This window comes from Antechinus flavipes, chromosome 5, assembly GCF_016432865.1.
Source record: "Antechinus flavipes isolate AdamAnt ecotype Samford, QLD, Australia chromosome 5, AdamAnt_v2, whole genome shotgun sequence".
Lineage (NCBI taxonomy): Eukaryota > Metazoa > Chordata > Mammalia > Dasyuromorphia > Dasyuridae > Antechinus > Antechinus flavipes.
The window spans coordinates 129409316-129421760 of NC_067402.1; the positions used below are offsets into that span (position 1 = coordinate 129409316).

Sequence of the window (12445 nt, forward strand, 5' to 3'; positions counted from 1 at the left end):
GTCTAACTGATCAACAAATTTACACTTGTTTTAAAAAGGTGTTACAGACTTTGACATGAAATATAAATTGAACAGGGAAGGAACATTCTATTGTAGAGAAAAAAATCAGCCTGTTATGAGGAACCAATAGTTCCTTCCTTTTCTCTATCTATAAGTATAAAAATAAACATAGTCTATGAATTTAGAATAATCTTGAAGAAAAAAACACTTAATTTTTTTTCTTTTTTCATTCATTTTTTAAATTGAATTCAAAATTCTATTCCTTCCTTCCATCCCTCTTCTACCTACTGAGAAGCAAAATGATACTCATTAACATGTGGAGTCATGGAAAACATATGAAAAAAAAGAAGGAAAAAAAAACAAAGTAGAAAAATCTTTATTCTGCACTGAAAATTTAATCAATTCTCTCTCTGGAAGTGGATGGCATTTTCTATAATGAATTCCTAGAAATCGTTATGGGTCATTGTATTAATCACATTAGCTAAGTCTTTTCTCAATGATCATTATAATTTTAGTTACTATGTACACTGTAACAGTAATATATACACTGTTCCGCTTCTGTTCAAAAAATAAGTTTCAATCAACAAATCAACCCCATGGGCTCACTTTTATAACCAGTGCTCCTTACATCCAGAGAAAGTTTTCTTTTTCTTTTTCTTTTTTTATTTGAAAAAACAAAGTAAGAAAAAAAGGAAAAAAAAATACAATACAAAATAAAATAAAACAAAAGAGAACATTGTCATGTACCCAGCAGAACATCAGGGAGGATTCAAAATACATAACAAATTACTATATTAAGAAAGTATAGATAAATAGAAAAAATTATATTTATGAGTGACCTTTTTTTTTTACTTATAATTTTTCCTTTGGTTCTTTGTTGCTCATTTTATTTGCTTTGTTTTTTTTCCCCCTTTCACCTCCCTCCACCACCCCCAAGCAAGCTATATTTAAAAAAAGATATATTTGTGTATACACATATAGATATATAACTACATACACTCACTCATACCCACACCACATACACAGACATGTCTTTTTAATGCTTGCTAGAAGACTTTCATCTGGGAGGAACACTCACCTCCAAAATCCAAAAAGTCATGTGTCCACACTTGCCTGAATAGTCTGCTCTTCTAGTATTGACACATCCTGAGACATTACTTCCTAGGTTTCCCAGGAAGTCACAAACAAATAGATTGGGTTGATTGAAGAGGACAGCACAGTGATCAGATATGGAGATCTTTTCCCTTATTCCTGTTCCTCATCTCCTGCTGGCGATGCCCTGGTAAAAATTTTAAAAAATAAGCAATTTTTTGAGGAGCAAAGTTTTGTGGGAAGGCAGCAGGGATTTGGAGTTGGAGGCCCTAGGACTCCAAGCCTGGCTCTGCCACTTACTGGCTGTATGACCCTGAACCTTCTCTATAGATCTCAGTCTCCTCATCTACAAAATGAGGGTGTTGAATAAGATGGTCTTAAAAGTCCCTTTCAGCTCACATCTATGATTCTAAGATTTAACTGACATTTTTCCAGGCATATGACTGGAGAGGGTAAAGATATTCAAATGCAGTTCTTCACTGAAGAATTTCCTTAATCATTGCTGAAGAGTTTTTTTTTTAAAAAATGAAAAGAATGAAGGTGTTATTCATTGACCTTTAACCTTAAAAAATAGTTCTTTGGGATGACAAGAAATCTAGATGAAAACAGGAAATTATCATCTATCTTCATTAAACCAAATATAGATAATTGAATAGCTTTAAATGTTTAACCCTTTTCATCCAGATGTTTGACATGCTATAGAAATACACCAATACTAAGACATATTTGGAGAAAAAGACATCTTTGAGAGGACCTGAAAACAAATTGATTTTTCTTTTTTTTTTTTTTTCCTGAATGTGATATGAGTCCTAAAAGCATAGATTTAGATTTGAAAGATACTTTAGAAATCATTAAATTAAACTCATTTTATAGATAGAGAAACAGGCACAGGAAGGTTACACAACCTGTGCAGAAGATTATGAACTCATTTGTTTCTGACTCTTCTGTGCCATAATTCTTTTCCTTAAATAAAAAACTTGCCTCTTCTAAGGTTGCCTTTCTTTTCTCTTAATATCCCTTTGTAAGAATGAGTACCTGTAAAGATACTTTTCCAAAAGGAAGTCAAATGGATTTTCTCTCTTTTTTGAGAATCCTTCTTCAGGACAAACTTCCTCCTAAAAATGTTAACATTCTTCTTGATAAAAATGAATGAATTTATCAGGAGTATAAATTTTATATTCTAAATTACTAATGTGATTAAAATATTTATGCCAGCTTTACTCACTTATAATGAATATCCTCTAAATGTGTAGGTAACATCTGTGATGTCTGTGGACTGTCCATGAATCTCCAGGTTCCAATGTAGAAAAAAGGAGTGTATACATGTGCTCTCCTTTTAAACCAATCAAAGGCATTCTTGTGTGATGGCCTCAGAGAAACTCTGTCTTCACTTCTATTTCTCAAATCTCTCTCATTCACATTAACTTTTCCCTTGGGATTAATCAGATCTAGAAAGAAAGAGAAGAGTCTTCAGGGGAGGAATTTGAAGTTTCTGTACCATGACTGATTCATGGGGACCTCTAACCATCATTAAAAAGAGTTGAAGGTGGAGGGAATAAAGAATGAAGATGTTTCCCTCCTCTACTTTGATCAGGCTCCTTGTCTATCATTTTTAATTTGAGAGAGATGGAATAAAAGGAAAAGAAAAAGAGATCAGATGGGGCACTGGGAGAAGAAAGAAGAAAGATATTCTTGGTTTGTGTTAATTCTGAAGTGATGGGACAGTATATAATTTCCAAAAAAAATTTGAAGTGTTTCTTCCCTTTTTCTGTTTGCTTAAGTCTATGTGGTTTTTGTCAACGTTTTATTATAGTCGATCCTAAACTTTTTTGTAAAGGTAATATTCCTAGAAAATGACATGAAAGTCAAAAATAAATGTTATTACATTGAACCTATGGGAAATAGGGGATTTGGTTCCCCATAACCACCAAAAACTATTCTCAAGCAAAAGAGAATGTATTTCGACATGTAATTCTTTGGGGTTATTTTATTTTATTTTTTGGTTTGGTTTTTGTCTAGTTATTTTATTTTTATGTTAAAAATGGTAAAAATATATGTAAATCAAATATAGGCATACATATTTATACAATTATCTTGCTGCACTCAGCATGTAATTCTTAATAACAAAACATTAACTTTGATGAGGTGTACTTTTTCTAACACAATAACAGTGAAATAACCCACAAAATTAAGCACATTGAATAAAATTGGTCAACATGCAAAACATTTTTTCTCACTAAAAATTCCTTAGAACTCTGTGACCTTTTGTGCTGACATCTCAAAAAAAAATTGATTTCAGACTATATTCATTTTTCATAGCACATGAAATCTGTAGTACCATAAATCCTGTACAGCAAATAAAAATTTTAAAACAAAAACTTTTTCTATAATATTAATTTTGCCTTCCTCTGTAACAGAGGATGGTGTGATGGTATTGTGCTTTATAAAAAATTGTTGCTTTATTAACGCCAAACTTACTCCACCAGCAACTACAAACATTCCAGTATGAAGTTTATCCAGCACCTCACTAAGCCACATCACTTCCTGCATCTTTGAATTGAAAGTACAAAGGGAATGCACAATGCTTGGGCGCATAATTGGTAAACAAAACTTGAGTTTTAAAAACAAACAGTGAAAATATACAATAAATGCTCACAGAACTCTTACAATGGCAGGGTAACCAAGCCCAGGGAAGCTCCTAGGAGGATCTCAGCCACTCCACAAACTCGTGGCCTTCATGTCACCATGCCTTTCACTTTTTTCCCCTATTGTGCACAGATAGGAATGTGCATGGTTACCAGTGTGAAAGTGAAAATAAGGTTCTTCCTTGTAAAATTGCACAAATGCTTGAAATCATGAAAGTTAAATGCATGAATATTGTAGATTGGCTATTATTTGTTTGATTACTTTTTCTCTTTCCTTTCCATCTCTGATGAGGAATAAAATCTTAGCATTTCATATATATATGTATATATATATATGTAAAATGTAAATATATGTAAAATAAATATATGTATAAGTATATAAAATTATATATATATATAATGCAATAGGTAATAGATAATATATATAAGCATTATAAGCTTTCTTATAAGCACCGTCAATCCTAATCTTGGGGTCCTCCTGTCATTTTGAAAATTCCATTTCCCCTTTATAACTAAGCTTCTGTGACTTTTTTCTAGGTTCCCTGGGTACTGCGGGTCGTGTGTGCAACCTGACTTCCCGCGGCATGGACAGCTGTGAAGTCATGTGCTGTGGAAGGGGCTATGATACCTCCCGAGTCACCCGAATGACCAAATGCGAGTGTAAGTTCCACTGGTGCTGTGCCGTGCGCTGCCAGGACTGCTTGGAGGTGGTGGACGTGCACACGTGCAAAGCCCCCAAGAGTCCCGACTGGGTGGCGCCCACATGACCCATGCATCAGCCAGCTGCCTTTTCTCCCCTGGGACTCAATTTGATCTGCAGAGACACTGGACTGTGGGGTTCCCCTCCAGGGGGGCATGTTTCTTAAAGTGTACGGCAGGCACTTTGACTCATCAGAAGCCACCTCTCCCTTCCTGGTGCCTCCAGGACTGTGTAGTGCATATAAGTTATATTCTATTCTATTTACATTACTGGGTTGTTACACTTCCCTGTGACATAGCTATGGAACATCATGAGGTCTTTTGTACTTGGGAGGGTTTTTTTTTGTGGGAGGGTGGGAGAGAAGAGAGAGAGAGCTTGTCTTTGTTCTTCCCAAACTCCCCCCAAAAGTTGACCAGGAAACAAAGAAGTTCAAATGATATTTCTCTGTTTTTCAACCGAATATTCACAGCTAAGTGATCTCATGAAAATTTCATAAAACTTCCACTAAATTATCTCATAGTTCCTAGAAGGACCATGACAAGCTTTTTTACTTTGTTGTTTTTGGTCTGATCAAGAGATTTTAAGAGACACCAGCATTATCTGGTAATTGGTAACTAACAAGATTTAAATACACCACAAATTTGAAATGTGTGTTTTTCCAAGGCCATTTGAAATTCAGCATTTATACCAGGGTAATAAGATGGGGAAAAGCTCATGCTGAGTAATATTTTAATTCCCTAATATAGAATATCTTAGGTGGAGAAAACGAACATTTTATTTTCTATGGAAAGATGCTGAAATTTCTGGGACATGAAAAACTCATTTGGAGAGGGACTTCTTTCTTTCCCTATATATATATATATAAATAAGACCTGAAACAAGTAAGAGCAATATTTTCTGCTTCTCAGGTAAGGTAATTACAGAAGATAAGAATTTCTTGATTGAATACCTGATAATGCTTCTGTATAGATGAGCCAGAAAATAGGAATTGAATTCCTATTTGGTGTTTGCCATGTGAATCACAGAGTCTTATAACTGGAACACTTTGATAAAGATCGCTCTTGGGATGACAGGGCCAGGAATGAAAATGCTGATGACAAGGTTTCCATAGCTAACCTAGTAACTGCAGAAGCCTTGAGTATAAACAGATTGCAAAAGGGTGGCCCAAATGGTGTAAGGAGTGCCTCTGAGGACCAACAGTACTAAAAGTACAATTTTAACACCCATTGATTTAATTTTAATCATGCTTTTTTTTTGATGATTATAAGAGGATGTGGTCCTGACCTAAGGCAAATGACACATAGCCTTGCTTACAAACTCCATAACCATAATGTATTATGTTGCAAAAAATATGAGCTTTGAGAACTATATTAAAGTGGCTCAGCTGTAATTATGGAATACTAATATGCAAATTGTGATCTCCTTCTGCTTTGAGTTAAAAAATAGCATTTGCAAAAAATCACAAAGCTGAATATTAAGCTAAATGAATGAGAAGTGAAATGAGTGGAAATATTCCTTGCTACCTCTGGCTATTAGATTCTCGTTCTAAGTTTAATTTCCAGTATAGAAAATTAATTTTAGCAGTATATTATCAATATGCACACTGAAATAAGTTTAAGAAATCATTTATTTAATCAGAATAGATATTTCTTTTCAGTCTTCTTTGTAAGGTTGTGTTCTATATCCCACCCCCTAAGTGCATGAACTCAAAGGTTCTATTCTGGGGTTCTTTCCTCTTTTCTCTCTCTATACTCTCTCTTGGGAAATTCTTTAGCTCTCCTGAATTCAGGTCTCTACTCTGTGCAGATGATTCTTCTATCTATATTATCAGGCCTCATCTCTCTCCTGAGCTCCATTATTTCATCAATTGTCTACTGAACATTTCAAACTGTAAGGATTAAATTCAACTTGTCTGAAGTAGAACCCATTATCTTTCCCTCTTTATAACGTCCCTTTTTCTGTTGAGAGCAACAGCATCCTTCTAAGTCACTCAGGTTCACACTCTGGTATTATCCTTGACTCTTTACCTTCTCCCTCATCCCCTATACTCAATCAGTTTTTAATATCTTGTTGATATTCCCTCCACAATATTTGTTATGCTAATTTTTTTCTCTTTATTCACAAGGTCATCATCCTGATTCAGACCTTCATTACTTCTCATCTGAACTATTCTAATAGCCTCCAAATTGGCCTTCCTGCCTCTGGTTTTCCACTTTTCCTACTAATCCATCCTCCATATTCCTGTCAAATTGTTCTACCTAAAACACAGGACCCCCATGAGCAAGAAAATCCCTTTACTTTGGAGTTAAAACACAAATTCCTTTATTTGGCATGCAAAGCATTTCACAATCTGGCTATCTTTCTAGACTTGCTGTACATTACTATACTTCACATACTTGATATTCCACCCAAACTGTTCTCCTTACTCTTCCCCACATAGAACATTCCATCTTCCATCTCATGCTTTTGCAGTCAGTCTTTCATAGCTAAAATACACTTTCTTCTCACTTCTTCTAAGAATCCCTAGCTCCCTTCAAGTCTCAGTTCAAGTACAATCTTCCTTCATGGGGTTTATCCTGAGCTGCATTTGCTAGTGTTCTTTCCCCCAAGAAATTATTTATATTTTGTTTGCATGTATTTTATATTTTCTTACCTATATCCATGTTATTGGGTTTTTTTTTTTTAAATAGATAGCTCCTTGAGGGCAGTGACCATTTTTTTCTTTGCATCCCCAGCACCTGTACAGTGTCTGACACACAGTCAATTCTCAATAAATGTTTGTTGAATGAATGAATTGATGAAGGTAGCAATTCCTCCACACCCTATTGGTTTTTATCAATTTCTGTGGACAAAAGCAATTAATCACTTGATAACTATCCTTCCAAGGATAAGCCTGGCCAAATTTAATTAGACTAGACCTTTAATGACAGCCTTATCATTGCATCCATACTTAAAACCTTTCAAGCTTGGTAGGACCTAGCAAAACTTGTGCATGACTGACAGTCTAAAGTAACTCATGTTCATCTTTGTGTCATGTAAAGCATTAGGATGGAGCTTAAGAGAAGGAGCTATAAATTCATTTCTTTCTTATTACCCTGCTGGCAATCACTGACTTTTTTTTTTAATATTAGCTTTTTATTTATTTTTAAAAATAACTTTTTATTGACAGAACCCATGCCAGGGTAATTTTTTACAACATTATCCCTTGCACTCACTTCTGTTTCGATTTTTCCCCCTCCCTCCCTCTTCCTCCTCCCCCAGATGGCAAGCAGTCCTATACATGTTAAATATGTCACAGTATATCTTAGATACAGAAGGTAGAAATAACCCGTGAAGAAAAACAAAAAATGCAAATAGTTTACATTCATTTCCCAGTGTTCTTTCTTTGGGTGTAGCTGCATCTGTCCATCATTATTCAATTGAGACTGAGTTAGATCTCTTTGTCAAAGAAATCCACTTCCATCAGAATACATCCTCATACAGTATCATTGTTGAAGTATTTAATGATCTCCTAGTTCTGCTCATTCACTTAACATCAGTTCATGTAAGTCTCTCCATAGCTTTTTATTTTCAAAATACATGCAAAAATAGTTTTCGACATTCACCCTTGTAAAACCTTGTGTGCCAAATTTTTCCCTCCCTTCCCCTACCAACCTCCCCTAGACATCAAGTAATCCAATATATGTTAAACATGTACAATTCTTCTATATGCATTTCCACATTTATCCTGATACACAAGAAAAATCAGATCAAGAAGGAAAAAAATGAGAAAGAAAAAGCAAGCAAACAAGAACAAAAGGATGAAAATGTTATGTTGTGACCCACATTCAGTTCCCACAGTCCTCTCTCTGGGTGCAGATGGCTCTCTCCATCACAAGTCTCCATCACAAGAATTTCCCCAATCATCCCATTGTTGAAAAGAGTCATGTCAATTAGAGTTGATCAGAACATAATCTTGCTCTTGCCACATACAATGTTCTCTTGGTTCGGCTCATTTCACTCAGCATCAGTTCATGTAAGTCTCTCCAGGCCTTTCTGAAATCATCCTGCTGATAGTTTCTTATAGAACAATAATATTCCATAACATTCACAGACCACAACTTATTCTGCCATTCTCCAACTGATGGGCATCTATTCAGTTTCCAGTCTTTTGCCACTATGAAAAGGGCTGCCACAAAGATTTTTGCACACGTAGGTCCCTTTCCGTTCTTTAAGATCTCTTTGGGATATAAGCCCAGTAGTAGCACTGCTGGATCAAAGCATATGCACAATCTGATATCCCTTTGGACATAATTCCATATTGCTCTCCAGAATGGTTGGATCCATTCACAACTCCACCAACCATGCATCAGTGTCCCAGTTTTTCCACATCCCCTCCAATATTTATAATTATCTTTTCCTGTCATCTTAGCCAATCTGAGAGGTGTGTAGTAGTACTTCAGTGTTGTCTCAATTTGCTTTTCTCTAATCAATAGTGATTTAAAAGCAGTTTTTCATATGACTAGAAATGGTTTTAATTTTTGCAACTGACACTTTATTTTTTTTTTTTTTAGCACTTTGGTATTTGACTTCTCCTCTTCCCTACTTTATAGCAATTTTAAGGGATCACTGAAAATAAGCAATTCCAGGAGCTTAGTAAACTCATCCATGAGGATCTTGCCATTACTATGTTTAGTTGGCACTTTCTTACATTCTTAAAAATGGCAAGATTGAGCTCTGGGTGTTTTGGTCATATATATTTATCATCTCTGTTGCCAAGGAAACTGAAACAATCAGGTTTGTTGAGCTACAGGAGTTTTGAGCTGCAGTGGGTTAAGCTGATTAGGTGCCCCCATTAAATTTGTCATTAATATGGCAAATTCCAGGAGCAGGGAAGCATCAGATTACCTAAGAAAGATTGAAATAGTCCCAGTTCAAAATGGAAGAAATCAAAGCTTTTTTTTTTTTTTTTTTTTTTTTTTTTTTTTTTTTTTTTAGTAAGAGTAGGATCAGATGGAGGATGATGTGAGATCTTAAATTTCTAACCTGGATGAGAGAGATGAAAAGGGTAAAGGAGAAGAAGAAAGAGGAAGAAGAAAAATAATAATGGCACCAGGATTAAAACAATTCCAGGTTGACTACATCAGAAAAATGTCATTACTTGAAGTAAGCAGAAAATGGGCATATTTTCTTGAAATACTCTGAGCTAACCATGGATGGGTACAGAGACAGCCCAAGTGGAGTGTAACTGGGCCAATAAACAGTTATCACTTAGTCTCTGTAGAATTACATAAGATTTGGCAGATAGATGAACCATCACTAATGCATTAATATATTAACAATTGATTTCAGAATCAAGAATTTCATTGCATTGAAAGTTCATTGCATTCTAGAACTTTATAGCCGAAAAAGGCTTCCAGTCTTTTGCCACTATGAAAAGGACTGCCACAAAGATTTTTAAAATAATAATTTTAAAAATAATAGCATCAGCAGCAACAATAATAAAATCCCTCAAGGTCCCAAAAGACTATGATTTATCTCTCTAAGACTTGGTTTGTTCCCCAGTAAAATTTCCCAGTTATCTTCCTTCATTCTAAGAATCAGCAGATTAGTAATGACTCATTGTTGAAGATAATCACTATTGTCTTTCTCTTTTTAGAAAATTCCTTTCTTTAAGAAATGGCCCTATTAGAGATCACACAATTTTATAATCTAGTGCGAATCTATTAGAATTATTGTATTCAGTTTTATAAATCTTCATCCCAAAGGATTTCATAGAAACCCCCCAGCTTCTTAAGGATTGACTTTCATTTCCACTAATATGTTTCATTCCTGGGGAAGGACCCAAGACTTCTGATCCATAAAGTCATCTAAAATACTGATAGATAAGTAAGAATATGATCATCCATGACCTAAATAACAAGAAGATGTAGAAACAGAATAAAATTTACTAAAGTTTAAAACTTTAAGGCAACAGCCATCTTTTAAAACTCTACGAAATATCTCATTTGAATTATAGACATCCAAAATGATAAAACTCAGAATGAAAATGAATCAGTTAAAAACAATTTTTGAAATACCAATTATGTGATAGACAATGTGTTGAAGGAATACTAGTAGCCATTTAACCCAACCCTTACAAGTAGTCATCCAGCCCCTCCATGCCAACAAGGGAGAATATAATACCTCTTTAAGCAATCTATTCCACTTCTGGAGAGCTTTTATTGTTAGTTCAACCTTCTTGATATAAACTCTAAAATTAACCCTTTGCAACTTCCTTTGCAACATTACTCCAAAATCTGCCTTTGGGTTGAACCTCTTTTCCACATGACATCCCTTCAGATGCTTTAATGCCAGTCTCTCTTCTCAAATTCTCTCTCTTTTTTTGAGTTAAACACCCACAGTCCCCACAGCAACCTTTGTTGCTCCCCTCTAAATATTCCTCACCTCACCAATATTCTTCTTAAAGGATGATATCCAGAATTAAACAAAGAACTTCAGATGTAGTCTAACTAGGCAGAAATTTAGAAGGACTCTGACTCCTCTTCATTGTTGAATACTTTGTCTCTCTGAATGCAGCCCAAGATCACAATAACCTCTGGATGCCATATCATGCTGCCCATTAAGGCTCCTTGATATGTCCTAACAGGTCTCTCTCGTTCTAAACTTGTGAAGTTGATTTTTTGAACTCATGTATGACTTTACATTTATCCCTAATTAATTTCATCATACAACATCCAGATCAGTACTCTGGGGGAAGAGCTCTTTGGATCCTAGCTCTCTGATCCAGTATTGGCTCTGGCTGCTGATTTATCTTCATCTCATCAACTCCATCCAACCATTCTCTCTTTTTTTGTTCCTCTTTTTTCTCTTTATATAGTTTAAAAAATTATTGTCCATGGCTTCTCTCACCAGTCTCAATTCATGCTAAGATTTAACATTGGGTACTATTTCTATAAGATCATATCTTGTTCTATTACTTGTGTTTGCTTCCATCTTTCATATCTCTCCTTTTAAAAATCTAAATGGTCTGGTGAAATTTATGTTTTCCATCCTCAATAGAATTTGTTTTCAGAATTTCATTTTTGAGAGTTTTCCATCTCACAAAATCCATCTCATAGATCTATACTTCATTGGAATCCTTTGAAATATGCTTTCCCAAAATCTTTGGTACATATAAGACCATGCCTTTATGTCCAAGAGTATTATACTCTTGGACAGAGGAAATTTCATCCATTTCCCATGATTTCCACCTCTATATAACCTCTATTAATGAAATAACATTCAACATAGAATTTCCTGTTGTTGATTCCTTCATCATTTGAAGGATAAGATTATTATGAAGACAAATCAAGAAGTCTTTAATTACTTTGCTTTTGGCAGAAAAAGAGTATTAGCAGATGAATGACCCTGTAACTTCTATATCCAGATTTGTGATCTATTTCCCAAGCTCCTCATCTATTTCCTTTGTCTAGATGGTCTAAAATATATTCTAATGACAAAATCACTTCAGATTTTCCCTCTCCTTCACTAAATGCTTTTCATCTTAGTTCTTTTCTTTGAGTCTTTACAAATATACCATCCTAATGCTACCTAACCCCCATCCTCAATCTTGTCTCTATCCTATTTCTCTTGAATAAAGTAAACCTATCTAGAGTCATATTCATGGATTTCATCAGAATCACGTTTCCATGATATCTATGAAGTCAAATTTGCCTTTTTGCATTAGGATCTATAGTTCTTTCAGGTTGCCTAAACTTTGGACATTTGTGTATAGATATTAGGGTCCTTGGATTTTAACATAGGATCATTTCTTGGATTTCATCTTCTGTTTACTTCTTAATATCTCAACTGTTATTCTTTGTTCATCGTAGCTACCTTCTGTGGTATCTAGCTTGTTGAAGAGACATAGACAATTTTATCCTTCCTCATTCTTTTTAGTTTAAAGCTCTTTTGGTTAAATTTGCAAGACAGCCAGCAAATACAGTCTTATTGGCCTTTGTTAGGTATATTCCGTCCATGGCCAAGA

At 34.8% G+C, this 12445-nt stretch overlaps 1 protein-coding gene across 1 annotated transcript in view; it reads left to right on the top strand.

Moving 5' to 3' along the window:
* WNT2 (Wnt family member 2) overlaps positions 1–8983 on the top strand; it is a 70476-nt gene extending 61493 nt beyond the window's left edge. Inside the window, exon 5 of the mRNA XM_052001128.1 lies at positions 4275–8983. Within this exon, the coding sequence (XP_051857088.1) occupies positions 4275–4504 (230 nt within the window). The 3' untranslated portion in view covers positions 4505–8983. The remainder of the gene's footprint in view (positions 1–4274) is intronic.
* Positions 8984–12445: the final 3462 nt, after the last annotated feature.